Genomic DNA, 25499 nt, shown 5'->3' with positions numbered 1-25499 from the left:
TTATTTTGAATCCTTGAGGTATCTGTAAATAAAATCCTTCAGATGCCTCCTCAGTCAGGATTCTCTTTGTTATTTTTCAGGTTAGATTATTAAACAGTGAATTCTTGGTCCACCCAGAAGAGTTCGTTGTTTTGTGTGTGTGTGTGTTTTTTTTTTTTTTTAATTTGTTTTGTGTGTGATAGTCCCACTAAGTGGTTGTTAGCTAGAAGTTAAGAAGGACTTCTCAAGTGCCCTGTATGGCTCAGAAGAGACTCCATGGATATTGAAGGGCCTGTAGTAAAAATCCAAAGTGGGTCAGGGGTTTCTACGTTGCATAGTGATCGAAGCTGCCCAGGTACTCTAGTGCGGCTCGATAGCAGAACTGATACTGATCCTGCAGGAGACAAAGCACAGGCCGGGGGGAAATGAAAGAGGCCATGAGTCCATTGTGACAGAAAAGCGGAAACGATGCTGGAAGACAGCTACAGCTAGGGGAGGGCAAAACCACTACATTCGTCAATCAATTCAATCCAATGACCGACTGTTTTCTTTTAAGCAAAGAACCATTAGCCACATAGGTATTTAGTAACTCTACCAATCAATTTGACTAAAATCGTCTCCTAATGCCAAAGTAGTGAAAGCTCGTGTGAAGATTATCTTCCAGACGTATGTGAACTGTTCTCCCAGTAGTACTAGACAGTACTACCAACTGAACATGTGAACTCCTTATATGCCACAGCTGTCGTTTATAATTATCTAATTATTTGTGATAAGTAATTCTCAGTTTGCATATTTAAGAGAGGCTGATGCAGATACACATTGTCCAGAGGAAAATATGGGTTCATTTATTTTCTGGGCTATTGCCAAAAACATCTAAATTAAAAAAAAAATCTTATCAAACAGTAATCCTTATTGCCTGTAATCAGAATTACTCACTGTTGTTTCTGATGTGCTTATGTAAGTGAGGGAGGCAGCCAGAAGGTATCTTTGTGATGAACATCAGGCATATGAAGCTGAATACACAGGGTGTTGAACTGTTAAGCTTTTCATCCCTTGAAAATGGCATCATAAGACTGGCTGCCCATGTCAAAAAATACTTGTGCCATTTGGCCTAATTCAGTGTGATTGCTAGTTGTCTGTTCTAGAAAGACCTACACTAAACTGAAACAGCGTGAAACATGTCCTTTTATAGACAGGGAAGAACACTGTCAAATTGGAGTAAGCGGGGGCATTATAAGATGGAAAAATTATAATTTACAGATGAGAAGGGATGAGGAAAAAGTAGGATTTTCCCATAAAAGAAACTTATTTTCAGTAGCCAATGGGGCCGAAAGCAGATAGTTTCTATTTTGCTTAAATGTGCATTTTTCTACAATAAAAATGGTAATGCAAAATAAATGGAGTTTGCTTTCCTATCTTGTCACAGTAAGTTGCTTGGCTAAGTGTTAAGGCTTTTTAAAAGTCCAATTTCCCTCTGTCACCCCCAATACCTATTAAGTTTGTCAGGCTGACATAATGTTTTGGGTATTGCAAGCCAAATGCTTGCACTATTTTCAAATCAAAGCCTGGAATATACTGTGGGTGATGAATTTAGGAATACGTATAAATTGTATAATTTGGTGGCCTTTTGAGAAACAGAAACACTATCTATCACTTAAATTATCCTTAAAATGAAGTCAATAGGCCAGACTGACTAAATCATGAACTCCTATTATTCTGAGAAATATGAGAATTTTCATATCAATTATTGGAGTAGAAAATAGCAGGCTAATTTCATTAGGGTGTATCCAGGATACAAATATTTAAAAATATCATTATTAAGAAATGAAATATGGAGCAGTTGATACCACCTAGACAAACAGAAGGGGAATGGAGAAGTAAAATGGGCCAAGGGTCTGTTATCTACCAGGTATATTATCTACCCTTGTGCTTTTTACATATATTAATTATGCGCAATGTATATCACCTTAATATGTATATAATTAATTATATGAAATGGCCATTTTTATAGGCCTCGAATGACCAAATACTGACAATTTGACATGTTTCAACCTGATATATTATCTTAGATAACTTCCAAACCAGCTCTAAGATGTTGACACTACCACTCCCATTTACAAAGGGGAGGAATAAGGTTCAAAAATATTAAACAATTGGATGTTTTTCCCACAGTATTTCCCTGTATTTTGCCTCTGGTGTTGACAGTCTCTGGACTCTAGGAGAACTTGGCAAATAAAGTCTATTATCTGGCTCTTGAGATGTGACATACTCCTGGAGATTTTTCTCACCTCTGTCTGCACCATGGCTGGTCGTTGTGTTCTTAACATTTTGACAGTCTGGAAGATATCTACTACTCCTTCATATCTCATTCTTTCCAAAACAATGCTTAGTGTTATGAAGACTCCAGTTCTTCCAACGCCCGCACTGTCATAATAACAAAGGCAATATTACTAGATGAGACACGCACAGTCATGGCTACATTTTCCTGGAGGTGGACATATGTCCACCAGCTTCCATATTACATCAGCTTCTTCTACAGCAATGTTTCAGAAAATGTGCTGTTGGGTTCACAAAATGATTAACTCTTAGGACAGTGTGCCATGATAACAGTGACAATGAATATAGAGTAACTGATTTTTTTAAACAGGGATTATGTATCATTGTGGAAAGACCCAGGAAACATAAAATTATAAAGTAAATTGATTAAAGGAAGAGTGAATAAGATATATATTTACACTCTTTATCAGATCCTGAAATTTGGGCCTTGCCTGCTTAATATTTTTAAGCTATGAAATAGTTCAGATAAGGTGAGACAAAAAGAGATTCTATAGCAGAATCTTCTGACACAGGATCTTCATAAGACTTCATTTAGTCTTCATAAGGGTTTATGAATTTTTTTATGTATGGATTATGTAAATGTATATATATATATTTTCTGTTTTTGAAACTTATAGCTTTAGCATATTATCAAATGGGTCTCTAAACTTAAAAATAAAAAAAAAAAGTTCATTAAGAACCACTGAGCTATATACATACACTTAATCTACTATTTTTAGATGTTCAGGAGCTAAATATCAGGATTCTTTCCACCATGTTAGCAAGGTTTGGGGTTTCTGTTTTCTTTATTGTTTTAAGATAATTCCAGAATTGTAATTGTAGCAAGAGAAGAAAATGAATTCATAGCTTTTGTGCTCTTAAGAAGTGGGAAAGCATCTGGAGGTTTAGGTAATGAGGAGAAGAGTGAATAATCTGAAAATCCCTACATTTTTGGATCCTAATTAAACAGCGTGTGTAACGCTTGGGTACAGGCTGTAGAAACTGGATGGATTCATTTACTTGGGGATGTAATTGATATATAAATAGTGTGTCCTTTTATAAACTGTGTTTTTTCTAAAGAGTCCTAACAGAAATGTAAATCCACAGGCAGGTTCTACACAGTGGCTAAGGATATCTAGGGGCAGACAAGGCTCTCTGTCAAAACGGAGTAGATGACCGTCAGGGTCGCTTTCAACCTTGAAAGTCTCTCTTAATCCCAAGAGACTGTGATTTATGATCTTTTCACTGAATGATTCAAGCACTCCAGGATCTATTTTACCTTGATTTTATTGCTCAAATGTTACAAAAATACAGGGCTTTGGACTTTCCACGAGGTGCTTTCAAGAAAATAACAGACACTAGCCTTATAACTTCTGAATTTATTGACTTTGTCATGTTATTAATAAGCTATAAATAAAATAAGTGGTATTTTATAAATACTCTCAGATAAAAGGAAATACCTAGAGGTCTTTAAGATATGTGAATAACTCGTCACGGTATTTTACTAAAGGAGTCTTTGTATATACTCTTTATCCAAATAATTTTGTGACAAAAGCAATGAAAAGTGACACGCATATACATGCTTATTTATACTTATGGGAATGCCTGAAGGTAAAGACAAATGCGTGAAACATAGCCTTTTCTTTACAGTTTATATTAGAGAATGTGAATTAGGATTTTGGTAAATTATGTGGAAAATTAAGAGGAGTATCCAGGTAATTCAAGTCCAGTGTATACCATCCACTTAGTCTGAATATTGAGTCCATGCATCATTTCCTACATGCTGTTCGGTTGTCTAGAGCACAGGATTCTGGGTAAACTCAACACATAGCAAATACGTAGAAATGAGGTCTGCTTCTCACGTAATATGCCATGCCTGGGAAACAATTTGCTAGAAAGGGTCACAGAGATCAGTTAGAAAACTGAGGTTTAGAGAAGTTTCCCTTTTGTCACAGAGCTCATGATGACAGAAGTGAGACTGAAGCTCAGGTATTTTGAAGCCCATGTGTAATAGTTCCCCTATTTTGACACACTATCACCCTTATCACTAAGAAATGTAGTTTTGGATTTGGGGCAGGGGGAAAGCAAATAAATTTTTTAATAAAGTCTTTCAAGATTTTGACTCTAAAGAATTACAAACTAAGACTTTAAAAAAAAAATGAGTTAATTCCTTTTGCTAGAAGGTTTTTGCATAGTAACTTCCAAAAGCACTACATTTATTGCAAGTGTCCTTTCTGAACCATTTACTTGCTATTTCTATTAACTTCAGTGATTTGAATTATAAAATGCTGTGGACACTATTGAAAATAATTAACTTGAAGGTGCTTCATTTTCTGATATAGCAACAATTTTCAAGCACATTGCAATGTTAACTGAGGTACCATTCTAATCACTTATTGACTGACAAGAAATTAGTATTGTCATTAAGGCTTAATAACTATTTATGGTTTTCTCAAGAAGAGAAACACAGGAGAAAGATATAGAAAGATAGTTATCAGGGTAATGCTATGAAAGCAAAAAAGCTCAGGAATGATAAACTGAACAAATTATCACTCAGGGATATACCAATAATTCCTGATACGGTAAAACAGGCAAGGATAAACATAGTTTGGTTCTTTGCTACAAGAGGTAAAATTTGAAGATAGAAATCTTCCTTGATTATTTTCACTTTGTGGAAAGAAAGAGAGATGAGTTCTTGCTTGAGGGTTTACAATATATTTCTGAGAAAAATAAAATCTGGATTATGCAGACTCTCAGAAAACTGGTACCAATAATGAACAGACAACAGTGCATATTTTCAAAGTTATCACTGTATTAAGCACAAATGGAAACTCATCATTCCTGATTCTTAACTCACCTGCAATGGACTGAAATGGGTCCATCTTGGCCAAACTGCTCTTTTGTTTTATGGACTTGGCCAATGAAGTCAATAAATCCTTCTCCAGACTTTGGCACTCCCTGCTCTGGCCAGTCGGTGAACTGGAACTGCCTCACGGTTCGGGACTGCCCGTCCTTCAGAACGAAAGCCACACACCCAACCACAGAGGAGGACGCCAGGAGGATTCAGCCAGTGCACAGGCCATAAGAGCAGGCATAATTTTTTCCAAAACAGGGAAGAAAAAGTTAGAAACATGTTTAACTAGAAAATCAGTCACGTTCATATCTTACCTGCTACTAACACTGTCTATATTTCACATCTATTTAAATTGCAAATTGTTTACTCTCACAATGTCCAGTTAAAAACCAGAATTCTCAAAAAGAGCCGCCTCATTCTCATATTAGGAAATGCTTCTGAGCCCCAGAGATTGTCTTCAAAGCCAAAGTGGAACAAAGACATTCCATTTCAAAATTTTCAGAATCCAATAACCTCTTATGCTGACAGGAACATCCAGGCAAGTCGTCCAGACCAGAGATTCTGCTATTGTCATGACACCGTCACATCTGCTGTGCTAGCTTATTTGCAGCACTGTCAGATGACAAATAGTGACACTGAAAGCATCTGACACAAACTGGGTAGCGGCTGTTAACCTGGATGCCCCACGTCTCAGAGGTATCCTATTGCTAGCCAAGGCAGTATACACAGCGCGTACCAGGTGACTATGCTGTTGAGCAGGAAGTGAGGCGTCCCTCAAGGAGATAGGAGGGATTATTAATGACTAAATGCTGTGTTCTGAAAAAGGACTCTTTCTGGCTGACCACAGAAGCTGAGGTGTCCATGCGTGGCTTTAACACAGACAAACCAAAAGCCAGATGCAGACGCAATCTTTCTTTCAAGTGATTAGGCAGAAGTACTCTGAAGTATAAATGGCTTCAAAAGAAAATACTAAAAGACTTTGGATTCATTCTGGAATTTTATAGTGTTTGGAAGGATAACAAAAGCAGAAGGGACTCTCTGTTTATTGAAGCAGGAATAACAACTATCACCATCAACTTTCTTCCCTGAATTACAGAGACAGAGATAATCCAAATTCCAACTTCAGATGGGTGGATCCCATTTGAGGAGGCCCTGCTCCTAGTTAAGGCTTCAATGTGGTTCTTCTTTCCACTTCTTTAATAACTTTCTCCTCAATCAAGTCCTTTTTGATACAGATATTCATGTTCCCAAGATTCTGAGTAAGTAGCCTCTATGCTAAGTCGTTTTTAGTTATGTCTGACTTTTTGCAACCCCATGGACCATACCCCGCCAGGCTCCTCGGTCCATGAAATTTTCCAGGCAAGAATGCAGGAGTGAGTTGCCATTTCCTCCTCCAGAGGATCTTCCTGACCAAGGGACTGAACCTATTTCTCTTATGTTTCCTGCATTGGCAGGTGGGTTCTTTACCACTAGCACCACCTGAGAAGCCCTCTGAGTAAGTAAACAGAGACCCAATCTTTCTCATTGAGTTGTATGGAGAAGAAAGCATGGCCCAACTCGAGCTGGACACATCACCAAGTCTGGTGGTTTCCATAGGAACAGGGCATATTCCTGACTGGCATCATTTGGGAATTGAGATAAAACACGTAGATCACATCAACTTTGTGAGAATACTGAGGAATATAAAAATAACTGCTTGGCCCCATAACTAACTTATGGATTGTTACTACAGAAGCATGATTTACTTCCCTCGGTTTCTGAAAAGGGTTTGAAAAGCACAGGAAGGGAAGCCAGTGGCTAGGTGATACAGATTTGTCTTCTCTGACTGTCCTGGTGATTTCATTTCTGACCACGGTTGCTTTTAGCAGCAAGAAGTCATGTGTACAAACCTTTATGATTTGGAAGAGAGACCACCTGACTGCATTTAAAGGCTACCTGTTTAACGAGACTGTATTCTCAAGTGCCACTGTGCTTTTTAAACTGGAAAGTTGAGATTAGAAACACATTAGGAGCACAAATAGCACATGCTACGGTAGCTAAAAAAATTATACAGTCACAAGGAGGCTTCAAAACAAAACATGTGAACAAGTTCCTCCAAGGTTTCTTTTACTTATCACGGTCAGATTTAATTTGGGCAATCGAGGGGTAATAAAGAAGTTGTCTCTGCTGTTTGTGGTGCCTGGCTGCTGCTATACTTTCGTCAGAAATGGTTGGTGTGTTTGCTTGGAATGCACTCAAAATTTCACTCAGATATCTAGCTTCAAATTCTGAAAGTGTGTTCTTTTTTTTTTTTTAAAAAAAAAACAAAACAACACAGAGTAGGACTCAAAACGAGACCTAGGGGCTTAACTACTGTCTTGAGTATAGTCACCTTCAGAGTAGTTAAGACTTCAGACTTTCTAGGATTAACAGGTCTGTCACCTGAGCCAAGCAGCCTGCTAACCAATTTCTCCTTCACTTTAGGTCAATAGCCAGGGCCAGGCTTTGGGGATTAGTGGACAATCTCTAAACTTGAGTCTTGGTTGAGAAAGCTGCTTTCCAGAAAAAACAATGGATCAAGTAAATAGTTCTACCCTACAGTTTTATTCAACCCACCCACTGTGACAGTTCCAAAAACAAAGCAGGGCTTTGCACTGACCCAATCTCTTCTAAGATGTGTTTGTAATCATGGTTTAAAAGTGGCCAAAGGCAAGGATTTTAAAGTTTATGCACAGAACATCTTACATCAGGGCTGAACTTTGGACTCAGCAATCTAGATCAGAAATGCAGGATGAAAATTAGCCAAGAAGGGTCACGGGTGCACAGCTTTCATGGACAGACATATTAGCACACGGAGGAATAAACCATGCCAGGAATCAAATTAGAATGTGCAAAGCTTGTCAGATTCTTCTAAAGAATGTCATTTGCTCTGCAGTTTTAAAATCATACCAAATTAACCTCCAAGCCCACATGACCTAAAGGGCTTAGCAAAACAACAACATATTTACAGCCTCAAGTAATGAAGAAGTCAAAAACGCTCCAAAGAGAATGAGCTAAGAAGGTGAATGTAAGCGCAGCCAACCAATCAGTAAATGCTTCCCGGCACACACATTCACCAAGTACGTCCCCAAAGTTGGGCTGCCAGATGTTCCCTTTGAATGTAAGCCAAACCTGGGTTTATGAGAAAACTTGTCAAACAGGCAAAGTTACTCTTATATTAAAAAAAGAAAAAAAAATTCTCCAAAATGGGTGATTTCTTTTTAGTTTGGGACTATGGTCGCTTGGCAAATGTTTTCTCCCAGAGATGTCTTTTAGACTGTATTTCAGCTAATGTTTAAGAGCATAAGACTATGCCAACTTACCCTGGCATCTGTGACCTTGAATTCTCTTAGGATATATTGTGGCATGTTGTACTCAGCCATGGGATCAACAACAAAGTACTGGTATCTTGCAGATCGTTCTGCTGGCCAGTACTGGTGACATTTCTCCTGAGAAAAATGTAGATTAATGACGAGCTATGTAAAGTGTAAATAGAGTTTTGTTTATCACCCGTCTATATATCTAATGTCTTTCTTTCACTAACACCATTTTAGAATTTAAGACCATTCCATTACATGTGACTCATCTTCTCTTTGAAAGCATAGGTTTCCTCAGGATAGGGAAATTGTGTGGGTCACTATTTGCTCACGGTACCAAGCAGAGTACTTGGCATACAGTAGATGCCTAATACACATAAGTTGAACTGGCTACTTCAATAGGGTAAGCATCTTCATACTTAATTTAGACAAATAATTACATCAGTACTCAGGCTAATGCTAGCCATGTCAATCATGTATTGACATTCACCATTGTGGTTTTGAACGAAGACAACCGTCAAGTGTGAACATAGAAAGAAACCTCTGAGTTGAACTTGTCCAATCTCCTTCGTCAGCTGAAGAACCTGGAGCACGTGCAGTTTTAGTGACTTCAGTAACCAAATCAGAAAAGTCAAGTTTCTTTCTCAGTTTGGTTTTTTTTACTCTCTGTCTGGGCTCTAAAATTTGGGTTTTAGATACATCTCTACCATTGAATTTATACAAAGACAAGAAAAAAAAAAGCCTCTTAAGCAAATATGGCAGAGTGCTTGTATCTGCTGAATCTAAGTGGCTCTAATACTATTATGAATTACGTGGCTCTAATACTATTTCATGGTATTTTTCAGAATAACCTTTTTTTTTAAGTAGAGCAGAGATTATCAGATTTTTTCATAGAAAAACTATGTAACTTTCCGATAGTTTAATCAGAGTGGAAGATGAACAAGCAAAAATTTGCCTCAGAGATGACAGAAAGTCAAATTCCTTCATACAGAGTAATGATGGCACCTAAGCTATGGCTTGTCCAGAGCAAAAGGAAGTAAGACTACATTGAGAATCAGAACAAATCAGCAATATTAGTCTCTATGACAGTGCTACACTGGAAATAAAGTACCTGTTTTTTTCTCCAAAACACAAAAATGAAAGAACTTGATGTGGCTTTGCAAGTTAAAAACCAACCAGTAATGAATGACTCATAACATGTCTGGAGTACTCAACATTTCAAAGAAACGACATTAGCACTGGGGTTTTTTCAATGGAATCCTCATTTCTTTGTGGAGTGAAGGTCTTATGTGAAGATACTCACTCTACCCATCTCACGCAGCTTGGTGAGCATCACGACAATGGTGGAGTTGTGTTCCCAGAGCATCCGCCAGAAGTCTTCAGTGGTCTCTGCCAAGGGCCCCTGGGTAGCGATGTAAGCTTTCTGTTGTCTGTATCACAGATAGCATGTTAATCAGAAAATATACAAAGGCTTCACATTTGATATGTAATATCAAATCCAGGTAATAAAAATGAAAATATTAATGCTATTACGGTAAATTCCCGTTACGATTATGTAATCAAATAAGAACATTTAAGACATTTTAGGAATTTTGCAAAAGAAATTGCTTTGTTAATATAATGATGTATGTCTTTATCACTGTTATTTAAACTTTAGAGCAATGCTAATAGTTCAATTTCATGTCTCATATAAATCACTTAAGAAACAGTTGTGCAGCTTCATTTTGTAGAAATGACTCATACAATCTATGACATTTATATAATTTGGTTCAAAACAATTTCTATATTAACTCCTTCCATATCCAAATGGTTTCTGAAAGAAGAGTGCAGATTATAAATTCCATGACTGCTTCCTCTTACTTCTATCCAAAATAACAAAAAATGAATATCAAGGGACTGAATGCTGACCAATGCAGAAAGAAAACATTTTAAATTGAGATGAAATTCATTCTGGCTGTGAAACTAGGGCACATGTAAATACCAAGAGTTTAGGCTGTCAGGGGAGCAAGAGTATATACCTGTATCCATCAATAAAACTGGCATTGATGTAATCAGATCCTTCTACACCTCGGATAGGCTGCAGGCACACCCTTGTGGATTCATATGGCATAATATTAACAAGGCGATTTTTGAATTTATTACATGGAAGATTGGCACTGATGAATCTTGAGGTGTGAGCTTTAGAGCTGGCTAGACGCTGTTGAACAGAAAAAAAACAAAAAAATAAAAATTCAACAAAGATAATTTTAGCCTGTGGTGTAACTGCAGTGAACCCAAGATTTTCTCTTTAGATACAAAGATTCTGTTTATTTTTAACCCAGTCACTCTTCCAACTGCACTGCTTTTCACATCTACCTAATGACTCCATATAGACAGAGGAAGTTTTAAATATTATGTTCTAAGAATATGTTCTCTCAATTTAAATTAGGGTACAAAAGAGCTCAAGGTATTATGAGGAAGCAAAAAATAGAAAAGGGAAAGATGAAGAAAGTGTTTCATAGTCAGACACCCGAGGGAGAAGGTCAAGTGAATCTTGTAACTTCACCTATTTGAAAGGTTAAGAAAGACAATTCCAGAATGACTTGCTTCTGAATTACCACATCACATCCAATATCATACCTTAAATTCGAGCTCCATTCCTGTGACATTCTCTCCTGTTTCTATTTGTGTCAGCTTCTGAATGTAGGCATACAAGTTTCTAGCTGGCACTTCGGTATTTCCACAAGTCACTGCCTCCAACAGTGCATCATGGATAAAGATGTATTGGTCTTCTGTTTGAACCATGTAATTCCTCTGGGCTCTCATTAAAGTTACATGGCCATAAATATCTACAGTTTTTTCATGCTTTATTCTTTCTAACATGGCATCTATTACAATGAAACACCCAGTCCGGCCAACTCCCGCGCTACAAGGAAAACAAAAAGGGGAAAAAAAAAAAAAAGAGAGAGAGAGAGAGAGAGAGAGAGAGAGAAAAGTACAAATGAATCTATTGAGAAACCAACACATTATAAAATTATTTTGATTATTTTTAATTAACTAGATTTTAAACCCAGTAATTCTACTCAAATAGCTACTGTGACGGTTTTGGAGCATTCTAAACCAAAGGGCAGGGAACAAATTAACAAATAAAATTTGACTAGCTTCAAAATATAAAAATAGTAAATCTGTAATTACTATGCTCCTAGATCATGTAACACAAAGTAGTATTATTTTGAAATCATTATGAAAAAGTTACATTTACGCTTTTTACATTAAAGGTATTTAAAAAAAAATCTGGTTAAGATCGAACTAGACGTCTTTTACACCCATTTCACTCTATTTTAGTTCAATTTATAAAAAAGGAAAAAAACAAAACTAGTAAATCATTCAACTTGAAACATTTCATAATCTAAAACTCAGCAAGGAAGTTTTAAAACCAACGTAGTGAGAAGTATATAATTAAAATGTTAACATGTTGTTGCATACTCAAAATAGCTAGTGTATTCTCGATGGAAAGACATTCTTAACAAAAAGCAATCACTAGAGAGTGTGGGTGTGTTTCTTGCTTTTACTCCTTTTTCTTCCAGAGTTGAATGTATTTTGGAATTTCAGGTTAAATTCAAGTATTCTTGTGTGGGAAAATAAAAGCTTCAATCTTTGTTACTGGAGAAGCTCTGAGGCATTTTTTTAAACTCTATTACTCATGGAGTCATGGGTTGTTTTCCAGTTGGTGGAAACCGATTCAAAGAAGAGGAGGGGAAAGATCAAACAACGCAACGCACAGTGACAAGTTCTGCTGCTCCAAGGAGACAATCTAATTCATTGAACTAAATTACAGAGGCAGATGGTGGGAACATTGGTGTTTCCTTGAGTGTGGGAAAGAATACTAACAAAATAACACATCTGTGTCCTGAAATCCAAGGTAAGGCCTTCCTCGTCTCTGTGTCAAGTATGGCTGAATCCAAAATGTTTTTCTTCCAAGCATGGAAGAAACATGGCTAGGAAACATGTAGTCAATGGAAATATAAATATATATCAGCACCTTAGACACCAGGCAACAGACAACCTCCTTCATTCACTATGTGCCACTGTTTCCCATCTTTTGTATTTCTTTGTGCTTATTTATTTGTCTATCTGTGCACTGATATATCCATCTCTTCATTCAATGAGCAGTGAAGTACTCTGATAACTAACATATGAGATACAACATTAAAGGTGACTTGGATCCCACCTAGAGCTCATACTATCGATAGAGATAATACTTTATATAACTATTTACAACACAAGAAAAAAAAAAAAGACATGCTGGTTTGTGGGTAACATGTCATTTGAACCTGGTCTTGAAGGACAGGAAGGATGAAGAACTGAGGAGGCTAGAATAACAGAAGAAACAGAATGGGTTTTGCAGTCATTCTACTGACTCTGGGAGCTGCATGTAAAATTTTCATAGACCTAGTGAAGCTCCAGTGTAAGGAATGTACCAAACTTTATATAAATGAGCAAAAGGGTATTTGATTCAATTGCCAAGTGGCTGCAAGTAGTAAGTGACCATTTTGTAACATATATTACCTTTATTTAACTGCTGAGCAGTACAGATTGAACCCAGCCTCCTGGGTTTGTAGGAGTCCTATGGTTTGTACACTAACAAACAGTTGGAAATAGGGTATAACCACAATTTAAAAAATATTTACTTTTTTGTGTTCTGTTAGACACAGAAACTGTCAGTGTCTTAGAGAGCCTCTGGATACTGACTCTAAGACACGGCATTCAGAGTTTAAACCACAAAGTGACATGACATTGAGATGTAATGCAAAAGCCTTCCGGGACAGAGTCGGAGACATGATAGCACATTTCTTAGCACAGAATAACCAGCAGCTTGATGTGTGAGATCCATGGAGCTCCATTTTATTTAGTTAGTTTTACCAAAGAAACCTGTAAGATGGTGTTTACCATCACACCCCACCATGTCTCTCCTCCAGGCCCTAGGCAGAGAACCTATTACAACCCATTACAACCACTCTCTGTCCCGGATCCCTTGGTGTCTTCAATACCACCCTGCAGTCTAAGTCACACTGTGTTATTAGTTAATCTACAAATAATGAGCATATCTTGAGAGCTGGAACAACATTTTCTGTTATCTTTCTCTGCTCTGCACCAAGCATACAATCAGTGTGCATTAATGTGTGTGGAAAAGTGAACGAATTAGTGATTGGCATGAGAGGCCTTGTGTAACGAGCAGCCCACCCAGGTTTGGTAATAAGACCCCTCAGTCAGTGAAAGAAATGGTACATTTGACACAGGTTCAGAACTGTGCGAAGAATGCCTGAAGACGATTTCACAAAGTGTCCGGTAGGGAAGAAGGGGACAGGAAAAGGCTTTGAGTGGTTTTCTGTATCTTGGTCTCCTGATGAACCACGGCATTGCAATGAAAAGAAACTAGGTAAGACTTAGCCTGGAAAAGGGAGGCAGCCCCCCTTGTTTGGCAGGTCCTAAGATTGAGTAAATCTTTTCCTTTTCCCTGTGTTGTCTTTCTAAACTGTTTTCATCCTAATGGTTCATTGCTTCTAACTAGATACAATATCATGTAGTTCTTCCTAATGGAAGCTATACTGTAAGCCATATAACTTTAACGATGTATCAAGTCAGATCTAGACAACAACAGGAATATGTTCTCCAAGTATACATCAGAGGCCATTCCTAACCTCTGAATGATGCATGGTTCTGTATTCTGGCAGAAAGATACTACAGAATCCTACAAAACTGGTAGGGATAACACCAGATCCTAACAATTTCAACCTCTTCATGGTGGTAATAATACATTTTTTCAAAAACAAAAGTGAAGAGGGAAAATAATAAAACATGTGCCTGTGTCTAACTCATGAGTTGTGGGAAGAAAACAAAACAGGAACAGAGGCTTTGACTTGTGCAAAAGCTATTTTTTCTCCTCTGAACAGAAAATATTGTTAACAGCCCAATCTTGCTGTTTATATGCAAGAGAGGAAGAAAGTGCTCCTTGGAACTTAACATGTTACCTCTTTTCAAAGATGAAGATTTCTTGGAGGTTTTAAATGTTGGAGGTGTCTCTTAGCTTTAAGCAAGACTATGAAGTTCAAAATACTTTTTTCAGATACCAGTGATTGGGTGTCCTTGAGAAAGTCACTTAATCTCTCTTGGGTTTTTTGTTGTTCTAATGTTAATTAACTTGTTAATTATCTAGTAAGTTTTAAGACTGCTTTAAACATGTTTGCTTTGCAAACATAAAGGAAGATGCAGTTGCTTTGTAGGTAGAAATTCCATTTAAAGATTCTACCTCCGAAATTGACAACAAGAAACAGGCAATGTTAATACGGGAAATTTTTTATAGAATCACCACAGGATCATTTGCGATCAGGCTCTCAAAATCTTGCTTTAAACTACCCCCTCGAGCTGTTCTTCCTTTTCTCCCCGATTTCCAATAATAATACCATATGTCTGAGGAAGTTTGTGCTTTCACATTTATTCTCAAGGTAAATGAGATGGCCGTGAAGGGCCTCTCACCACAGTGCTGGGCATCCTGGAGGCATGTGACATTATCTGTCAGTTTCCTTTCCCCTTCAGCGATTTGCAACATTCAGGAACTTCTTTGAAGTCATACAGCTAAAGGTAAACGGCCAAATAGGGACTCAAATGCAGGTTCTGAGATGCTGAGCTTTAGCACCACATTTCAACAGGGCATCACCATTTCCGCCATCTGGGTTAAAAATGGATACTTTCTTGTGACCTACCCCTCTGCAATGCTCCTTTGCTATGCTATGCTAAGTTGCTTCAGTCATGTCTGACTCTGTGCGACCCCACAGACGGCAGCCCACCAGGCTCCCCCATCCCTGGGATTCTCCAGGCAAGAATACTGGAGTGGGTTGCCATTTCCTTCTCCAGTGCAGGAAAGTGAAAAGTGAAAGTGAAGTCGCTCAGTTGTGTCTGACCCCATGGACTGCAGCCTACCAGGCTCCTCCATCCATGGGATTTTCCAGGCAAGAGAACTGGAGCGGGGTGCCATTACCTTCTCCAACAATGTTCCTTTAGTAGTGTTTAACTAGCTTTATCAAGGTTTCTTAAAAAGTCTCTCTTCCTTGGTTTCTGTGACGCTAATTGGGGGATTACAGGGAATATCAACTACTCCTCTTGGGGTTGATGGCAGGAAGGGAGAAGATTTTATAATGATATCAAATACAAAATAGCCTGAAACATGTAGCATATGAAATTAGTCAAAAAGATCTGATTTGTGTGTATAATGGTTCCATTGTCTCTATGACAGGGTAGAATTTCTCTCAAGTTGGAAACCAAAATCAAAGATCAATCCTAAATGTCATTTTCAGAAATCTATAGGCAGCTCTCAGACTGTGCCTCAGTACGTAATGTTTTTTTGTTTTTTTCTATTTGACTCCTGTGCTGGCTCTTCTTCCTCTCTGGATTTTTCCATCTGAACTCTTTTCTCTAATTTACATATTTTTGCCAGGCCCAAAATGTACATAATGTCCCCAAAGTTCTGTCCTCCTTTCTCTCATTCTCCTTCATGGTTCAGCAATAATCTTCAAATAAATGATTCCTAAAGTAATTGCTCTTTCTTTGAGCATAAGGAATACCTATATTTCAAACCATTCTCAGGTTTCTCTAGAAATAAACATATCCCAAGAATCATCAACATCTCTGCTCAGATCTGCTCTTCCCACTGTCATGCTCCTCCTTGTCATTCAGATCTAAAACTGAAGGATCATCTTGAATTATTCTTGCCTTTTGCCCTGTCCAATAACAAATTATAAATTTCTACACATTCAATTTCTACAGTTTTGTTCAACTATCCATCCGTGGTGTGTGGGAGCTGGCAAAACTCAACTGATGAATTCTCAGAAATCCTGCTTAAGCAATTAAATTAAAAATGAAGGTAAACTCAAAATGCATTGCATCTTAATTATCTTACATTCATGCTCTTCAGGTGAAAATATTATATAATGGTGTGCAACTGAGTATCTCTCCCAGCTTTTGGATTCAGTGATGTCACATTTATAGCCTGGAGTATTTACACCAAGGAAATTGACAAATACTACTGCCTACACCCAACCCACTCCCCACCACCCCGAGCTGGCGGCTACTTATTATCAGCACACAGAGTATCCTAATTCATCCATTCTTACCACCACCCTGGGACAGACAGGAAATGCTCATTACTTTGTTCTTCCATCCACATTTGCTATATTACTCTTTCGTACTGCAGGCTATCATCCCACAGATATCTCCTGAGTGTCTATCATGCGCTAAGATATCATGGAACTGGCGAACAAAACAAACATGATTCTTCCCTCATGAAGATGACAGTGCAGTGGGGGAATCTGATATTAATAATCATATGAATAAATACATAATTAGAAGTCCCAACAACTGTTGTGAGGTAAATGTGTAGAATCCTGGCAGAGAAACTTTGGGGAAGTGTCATTTAAATTGATATCGTTTATGAACTGGATTGTGTCTCCTCAAAATTCATTTGTTGAAGTTCTAAGCCCCCCACTGTGACTATTCAAAACTAGGGTCTTTAGGGAGGTAATTCAGGTTCAATGGGGTCATAGTGCTGGGTCCCTAGTCCAGGAGGACTGGTGACCTTATAAGAGTATAAGAGACTCTGGAGATCTTGCACTCTGTGCACATGCACACAGGAAAGCTTGTGCAGAGACATAGCTAGAAGATGATCATATTAAATTAAGCCAGGAAGAGAGGGCTCACCAAAACCCAACCCTAACAGCACCTCAGCCTTGTACTTCTGGCTTCCTGAACTGTGAAAAAATAAATTTCTATTATTTGAAGCACCTAGGCTATGTCACTTTATTATGGTGCCCTAGTAAACTAATACGGAGAAGGCAATGGCAACCCACTCCAGTACTCTTGCCTAGAAAATCCCACGGATGGAGGAGCCTGGGTAGGCTGCAGTCCATGAGGTCGCTAAGAGTCGGACACGACTGAGCGACTTCACTTGCACTTTTCACTTTCATGCATTGGAGAAGGAAATCGCAACCCACTCCAGTGTTCTTGCCTGGAGAATCCCAGGGATTGGGGAGCCTGGTGGGCTGCTGTCTATGGGGTTGCACAGAGTTGGACACAACTGAAGCGACTTAGCAGCAGCAGCAGTAAACTAATACACTTCCTACAGGATAAGACATGGTTTGCAGAGTGAAGAAGGGTGGGAAAGCTTCCGAGGAGAAAAATATATCCCAAGAAGAGGCCTTGGAATGGAAAATAGCTTAGAATATTGGAGTAATGGAAAGAAAGCCAGGGTGGCTGGAAGGCAGTGAGGGAAAAAAGACATATTTATTTTTATATTTATTTGTTTTCCATTTTAAGGACTGTTTAATATTTTTTATTATATGTATAACTATTAACAGCAATTATTTAAAATAATTGTTTCACTTATTCATAGACTACCTTTATGACATGGCTCATCTAATCTTGAGTTCTTTATTCTGATACAATTATTGGATTGCTAGCATTCATCTTTGCTAGCATTATTTCTGATATCTTCCTGAGAAGTTCTTTATTTGCCTTTACATAGGGCCAACAACTTGGCTATGTGCATGATTACTGGGCTATAATATTATCTGCTCAAACTCTAAATCTATTGCCCCACAGTCTGTCTTTGTATTTTGAAGAAGTAATAGGCCAGTCTTATTTTTGGTCGTTCAGTAGCAATTTTACCCCAAATACGGGTGGGTTTTTTCTTTAACGTAGAAGTTCAAAAATATCTGGATGTGATTTAGGCACCAGTCTCATCATTAAATCCACATGCTCTCAGATAATACTTTTACTTTAAGAGTCACAGCTTTCCTTCAGCTCCAGGAAAGTTGGATGTCTTTATAGCTTTCCCACCTCTCGGGTTTTTGCTTACCAGACTCTTCCTCTTCCTTATCGTGTCCTCCTCCTAAGATATATGTGTTGATACCTGCCTTCCCTCAAGACCCATCTCACATTCTGCATCCTTGGTCTGGACTTTGTCCTTGTTTATCTCTATCTGTATCCTTATGACCGTTTTTACCTCTTTATTGGTAACTGCCATACCTTATTTTTGTTTTCTGTTTATTATCTTTATGCAAAGTTGCTAAGCTCCTTGAGGGGAAGAACAACAGCTTCCTTGTCTCTACTGCATTTGACAATTTCTCTTGTCAATTTCTATGCCAGGGAAATCAGAGGCACTCACTTTGAGTTGCAAAATTTTAAAAAACTTAAGTTAAAAAATATTAAGTCTATTTCTGGACTTTCTATGACATGCACAGGAACATTCCCTCAAAGGCCCCTGCTTGGCGATATTCCCTGGATGTATGCATGCATGCTAAGTCACTTCAGTCGTGTCCAACTCTTTGCGACCCCATGGACTGTAGCCCACCAGGCTCCTCTGTCCATGGGATTCTCCAGGCAAGAATACTGGACTGGGTTGCCATTGCCTTCTCCAGGGAATCTTTTGATACAGGGATTGAACCTGCTTCTCTTATGTCTCCTGCATTGCCAGGCGAGTTCTTTACCACTAGCACCAACAATGCATGGGGATACTCCTCGGATACATGCTCACACAGATAAAGGGAGTTCTTGTAATTTGATGAGATGGAAACTGCCTGTGCTTATGTTGTACTCCACTTACTCAGAAATAAGAGACTTGAGGGACCAGATTTTTCTTAAGAAGCTGAACACTGCACATTCAGAGCTTTTAAAACAATGTCAGTCTACTTTTGTTTGAATTTCCAAGTTCCCGCAGCAACACATATTTTACTTCCTTCTCCAATTTACTCCAGTTTTCACCCATCAGTATCTGAGTGCAGTGCACCTTTCAAAATGAAGGATTGTAGTTCTAAAAGCAAATGCATTTTTCTTTGATCCTGAAAAACTTAGCTCCTCATAGCAGCAATAATGACGGAGCCCTATTTAGTGCTGTTTGTTTTTCATCATTTCAACAGCTTTCAACCTGAAACATGATAAGAACAGCAAAACTGATAAACCACCCTTATTTTTATCTGTTTTCTGTCAGAGTAGTTGCCAAGCACAAAGACAGATTTTTCTAAATATCTCTGGGAAGAAAAAGAGTGCATAACCCTGTGCTTCAGGCTGAGGCCAGCACAATTTGGTACATTTATTATGTTACAGAAAATTCCAACAAAAAGGGAAGAGGACAGCACTTTTAAATCAAGTCTAGGATTAGGTTGGTCTCTGTTACCGTTGGAGTAAAACCAACTTTCTAAGTTACCTTCTAGTGAAGACAGTAATTCCACTAAAGTAAACCAAGTGATTGACAAACTTTTGCCTTGATTAAACAAAAAAAGGTTTCAGAGAGTGATAGACATTCCCAGTGTTTACAAGCTGAAAAACCATGCAATCCATTAAACAAGTATGCCTACTAGGAAATTGTTATTACTTCAATATTATCATCCATCCAGTTACAACATTTGTTTTCAATTTCTAAAAACATGATTGAGTTAGTCCCACGAGTTGAAATATGCTTAATGTCCCGTGATGCGATACAGTAGTAATGTGCAAAAGGAAAACATTAAGAGGCATGAGGGGGCTATTTTGTACTAAAATCATTCTGGGTATGTGCTTAAAAGTTGGCTTTCCTGATTAATCTGGTGGAGTTTTAATGCTGACCCTTTACTGATACTTCAATGATCTGGCAAAGAAAGAACAGAACTAGAAGATTTTACAGAGCAGTCAGTTGGGTGCAAAGACAGTGAAACATGATGCAGAAACCATGGTGAGCATTTTGTACAGATATCAGCTTGTGCTTTGATTGGATATTATAGTTCATCTATAACAAGAATGGCATTTATGAACTGCAAGACTGTTTATTAAAAAAGGAATCTAATAGAATGGGTTTTATGACTGAGTTTTATAAGATTAATGAGATGACTCTCCTGATGAAACTGTGATGTGATCCTGATATGGCTGCTGTTTTGAAACTCTTTCTTTTCTGACAAAAATTAACTTTTAACTTAGTATACAGCTGTACTTGACCATCTCTAGAGTATTTAGGACTTTGTACAAAAATAGACATATAACTATTTTATTTTTTACATCCTCTGGCATCTTTTGTACCTTGAGTGACAGAGAAATTATACAGATCCCTTATATATAAGTATTCATCTGACTAATCAGTTTTTAAATATTATTATGAGCTAAAATGTAAAAAATATGTTTCAACCAATTGTCAGTGAAATGCAGTAGAATGTATCTATGCTGTTAAGAGTTGTTTGGGAGGGAATTTTTCAGTGTTCATAAAAATTTAAAATTGCACCTATCCCTTGACACAGCACTTCCAGACAACTTTCATGAAGATATATGTACACATATGCACAGAGAGGTACTTACAAGGTGGCTCAGTGGTAAAGAATCCACCTGCCGTGCATGAGATGCAGGTTCAATCCCTGGGTCGGGAAGATACCTGGATAAGGAAATGATAACCCACTCCAGTGTCTTGCCTGGGAAATCTCAGCGGAGCCTGCCAGGGCCACGGGGTCGCAGAGTCAGACATGACTTCGACTAAACTACAGTGCACAGAGAATGTTAGAAAGGGATCTTTGCTTCAGCATTATTTGAGATAGCAAAGTACCGTAGCTAGGAAACAGTTAAGTAAACTATGGCATATAAATATTGAGAATACTATGCAGTAGTTTAAAGAATGAAGTAAATCCATGTAATGACCCCTTCAAAGAAACTAAATATTTTGCAGAGCAATATACATATCATGATAACATATTTTTTTACAAGTCCACACAATACAATTAAGCATATTTTATATGCATACTTAGTAACCTCTTAATGAAGCATGGAACTGGTGATAAAGGTGGTAAGGAAGATTTTCACTTCAGTTGAAATGCATGATTTTTTTTTTAAGCAAGGACAATATATTAATAATCAGTAATAATGGAATTAAAAAGAAATTTAATGTAATAGATTTTAAAAGTTACCATTATAAAAATAATCAGTTAATTATTGAAAAATCAGTTAATAATTGAGGACTCAAAGAAGTAGAGAGAGAAAGTGAAATCTCATTCACTCTAGCTTGGGAATACTGCCCAGACATGGATTCTCAGGAGACGATAGGGTGATACTGGGCCTTTGCAACCTGGACTTGATCCTGCCATCATGTGCTGGCCTTTATGGAGTGGATTCCAGAAAGAAGACAGACAGCATAGAGAGGAGAATGCTTAGAGACTAAGCAGAGAACAACTGATCTGACAAGGATCCTAGTTCAGCATATTGAGAGGTCAGTACCCATCATATTTCCTCAGGGCATTTAATTTCTCCAGATGGGTGAAGGGGGATTTCTTAAACTGAATTAAGCCTGTAAAAAACAAAATCCACATGGGCCTAATCTGACTACCTGCCCCCCCCCCCCACCCCCCCCCACCCCCCCCCACCGCGCTGCAACATATTGACTCAAACAAAAATCCTCCAGAGACTTTTCTGTATAATCTTGGCTCTGTCCCAGCATTATCTGCTGAATACATTCCTTATTATTCTTAAAATGTGATGCTCAAGATAAAGTAGAAGGCTAATATATTTATATAAAGAACACCTGAATATGTCATGGCAGGTTTTATTTTACAGACGGATAGAGGAGGCCATTGGGCAGAGATAAAACAGACCCAGCTGGCCCTTGCTGGTAGCTGACTTGAATCTGAATGAGGTCAATTGGACGATGCTATGGAATTATGAGGAACTATAGCATTTTCACTGAATTTTTCTTTGTAAATAACCATATCAGTTCAATCCATATTCTAAATTTTGTTTAAAATGACACAAAATTATCCACATCTTGAGTGGATACAGCCATTAACCAGCCCTGCCAGATAAAACTACACAGGCTGCGTGCTGCAATTCAGTAGCAATAGAAGAGCTACTGAAAGATATTTGAAAATTACTGAAACTTTAGAAACTTTATTTCAATTGTTTTGCCAAGTGTATCTGTGTTTTCCCACAAGGGCAAGATTCAGGGAATTTTGTTTTGGTGTTTTTCTTTTTTAAAATGCAATTATCTTCATACAAACATAAATGATCCAATGGTTTTCAAGGCTCTAATCAGAGGTCACAGACTGATAGCTATGTTTTATTTAGTCCTTTGTTCACTTCAAACAAGTTTCTGTAAGGCAGTGAGAATCACAATTCAAATACAGTTTACCGGCTGCCAGGGTCTGCTTCACTTGTTTGTATCAGTATCACTCCACAGAAGCCCAGCAGGCCTTTGCATTGGTGTTCCAGGGCATGATCTTCTTAAACTCTGAATTAATGCATCAATACTGCTCACTGCCTCTTCTGATTCCTCTACCTACTTAGATTTTTGAACGAGGAAACTGAGGACCTAGGCTGGGTTAGGAATTTGACCAAGTAATGCAGATGTTTGGAAGAAAAGCTATGACCAACCTAGGCAGCATATTGAAAAGCAGAGACATTACTTTGCTGACAAAGGTTCATATGGTTAAAGCTATGGTTTTTCCAGTAGTCATGTACAGACGTGAGAGTTCAACTCTCATGAAGCTGAGTGCTGAAGAATTGATGCTTTTGAACTGTGGTGTTGGAGAAGACTCTTGAGGGTCCCTTCAACAGCAAGAAAATCAAACCAGTCAATCCTAAAGGAAATCAGTTTTGAATATTCATTGAAGGATTGATGCTAAAGCTGAAGCTCCAATACTTTGGCCACCAGATGCAAAGAAATGACTCATTGGAAAAGATCCTGATGCTGGGAAAGACTGAAGGCAGGAGAAGGGGGTGACAGACGATGAGATGGCTGGATGGCATCACCAACTTGATGGACATGAGTTTGAGCAAGCTCTGGGAGTTGGTGATGGACGAGGAAGCCTGGTGTGCTGCAGTCCATGGGGCTACAAAGAGTCGGACATGAGTGAGCAATGGAACTGAAACTGAAATGTGGCTGTTACTAGCAGAGCAAAGACCTGGGTCTCTGTCTACTCATCCCAAACTCATGCTTCCACCAATGGGATTTTATTGAAAACAAGGTTATAGTTTTCCTTCGAGCTCCCTGGATAAACCCAAGGACCGTGATTCCATCAATTTAGGCCACAACAATGTTGGTTCTAAAAGGGCCTATGTTGTGTCTATAACTGTCCTTTATTAATAAAACATAAGCTCTCCCACACTATTCAGCTACCCAAAAAGAAAGGAATTAAGTGGCTTTCAAGCATTGTCAAGATAGATCTTCATGTACCTGACTATGTATTAACTAGTTAGATTGATGACATCTCTGTTTGAGACAGATGGATGAAATACTTTCATTAAGTATAGTATTCATACATGATAACTAATTAATGAAAACCAGTATTAAGTGTATTTAGGAGGCCATAATGGTCATGTTTGAGGATGGGAGTAGAAAGGAGAGGTTTGCCTCTTATTCAGGGTAATAGTAGAAGGTGGAAAACAGACACAAGACAGGGACACCAAAGAGATGAAAGGTAATATTCATTAACTCAATAAATTCAGAGAGATCTCTCTTCTGTGTATTAAGATCTCAATCACCATGTGATGTATCCCTAGGCATTTAGGCATTATATGTCTATCCAAGTAATCTGTACACATACCTAGGCAGTATTAAAACATATATTCCTGGGCTTTGCCCCCAGAAATTCTAATTCAGCAAGTGTGGAGTAGAACTCAAGATTGTCTATTTCCAACAAGCTCCAAAGTGATGCTGATAGGCTGGTTCATGGGCCATACCTTGTGTAACAATGCTCCAGAGGTACTCCTCTTCCAATATTTTTATAAGTAAAAGAGGGACAAAAGATGTATCAAATATACTGCTACTAATTATCTATGCATGAGTGTATGTATGTGTGTTCATATACATACTTTTTTAAAAAAAATCTTGAACTCCATTCTTAATAATTTTTTTTTAATCTAATTGACTTAAAACTTCAGTGCAAATGGGAGAACACAAAGTCTGCTTTCAAAAATGTACATCTGCTTTCAAAAATGTACAGTTTGCCTTTTTTTTAAAGGCCAAATACTTTACTATTTCCAGATACCTGCAAATGTATGAAATTATCTTGTAAAAAAACTCGGACGCCAGAAGCCCACCTTGCAAGTTTTCTTAGAAAAAAAAGAAGAAATCAGATACCAGGTAATAAGACCCAAAAGAATCTCTTCCAAAGACAGAAAGAAAAATATACAAGCAATAGAACCCTGATTGGAAAGACACAATACAAAGAGAACTATTTTTAAGCTTCCTTTTATGACTGGGGGCACAGCAAAATAGTTTGAAATAGGAAGTGTTCATGCTGATTACATGAAATCAAAATACACACTGTTCAAAGGCAGCCAACATTTAAAAAATATGCAGCTTCATTTACACAGTGAATTTCAGTGTTCTTTTAGTCTGGGAATATTTTAAAATACCTTGCAGGTACAACAGGGAAAATTCAGTGATACCCCTGTCCAGATATCAGCTATTTGGTTATAAAAATATTTTCACATTTCCTGCAGATGTCTAGATTCCTTTCTTTGCTAGTAATTTTAATTCAGAACTCATTATTGACAACTGTTTGTTCTGATAGAACCTAATTGCTCTTTTACTACACTCAGCTGTGAGCAGACTGATTTCTTTTCCCCTTATAGTGTATATTACATATAAACACAGGCAGGAAAAAAAATAACCAATTAACTAAATACGTGCACGTAAAATGAAGCATTAAGAGCACTGATCAAGTAATATCTCTAACTGCAACATAGGTCAAAGGAAATTATAGCATTTACAATTTAGAGTATTAAATATAATTATATAGAAATATTCACAAGCATTCAAATATAGGGATGATGAGTGGCAGCATCTGAAAATTTATCCTTTTATTAAAGAAACTTATAAATTACTACATTTGAGTAACTGACAGGGCATTTAATGTACTGAAGGATTATCTCAGGGATATCTATCTATCAGACTCTCTACACAGAACTAAGAAGCCTGCCATAACCAGCGCCCATCCTGAGCAATCAAACGTGCTGTGAGATCACTTTTGTTG

At 37.8% G+C, this 25499-nt stretch overlaps 1 protein-coding gene across 1 annotated transcript in view; it reads right to left on the bottom strand.

Annotated features, from left to right (window-relative positions):
- Positions 1-304: 304 nt before the first annotated feature.
- The window catches only part of PTPRD (protein tyrosine phosphatase receptor type D), a 366674-nt gene continuing 341479 nt past the window's right edge, over positions 305-25499 (bottom strand). The window contains exons 33-39 of the mRNA XM_068973581.1: positions 11104-11389; positions 10503-10681; positions 9788-9914; positions 8491-8616; positions 5153-5307; positions 2268-2403; positions 305-373 (exon numbers count right to left, since the gene is read on the bottom strand). Coding sequence (XP_068829682.1) covers positions 305-373; positions 2268-2403; positions 5153-5307; positions 8491-8616; positions 9788-9914; positions 10503-10681; positions 11104-11389 — 1078 coding nt within the window. The remainder of the gene's footprint in view (positions 374-2267; positions 2404-5152; positions 5308-8490; positions 8617-9787; positions 9915-10502; positions 10682-11103; positions 11390-25499) is intronic.

This window comes from Capricornis sumatraensis, chromosome 6, assembly GCF_032405125.1.
Source record: "Capricornis sumatraensis isolate serow.1 chromosome 6, serow.2, whole genome shotgun sequence".
Taxonomy (NCBI): Eukaryota; Metazoa; Chordata; class Mammalia; order Artiodactyla; family Bovidae; genus Capricornis; species Capricornis sumatraensis.
This window is presented reverse-complemented; position numbering and strand designations above follow the sequence as displayed.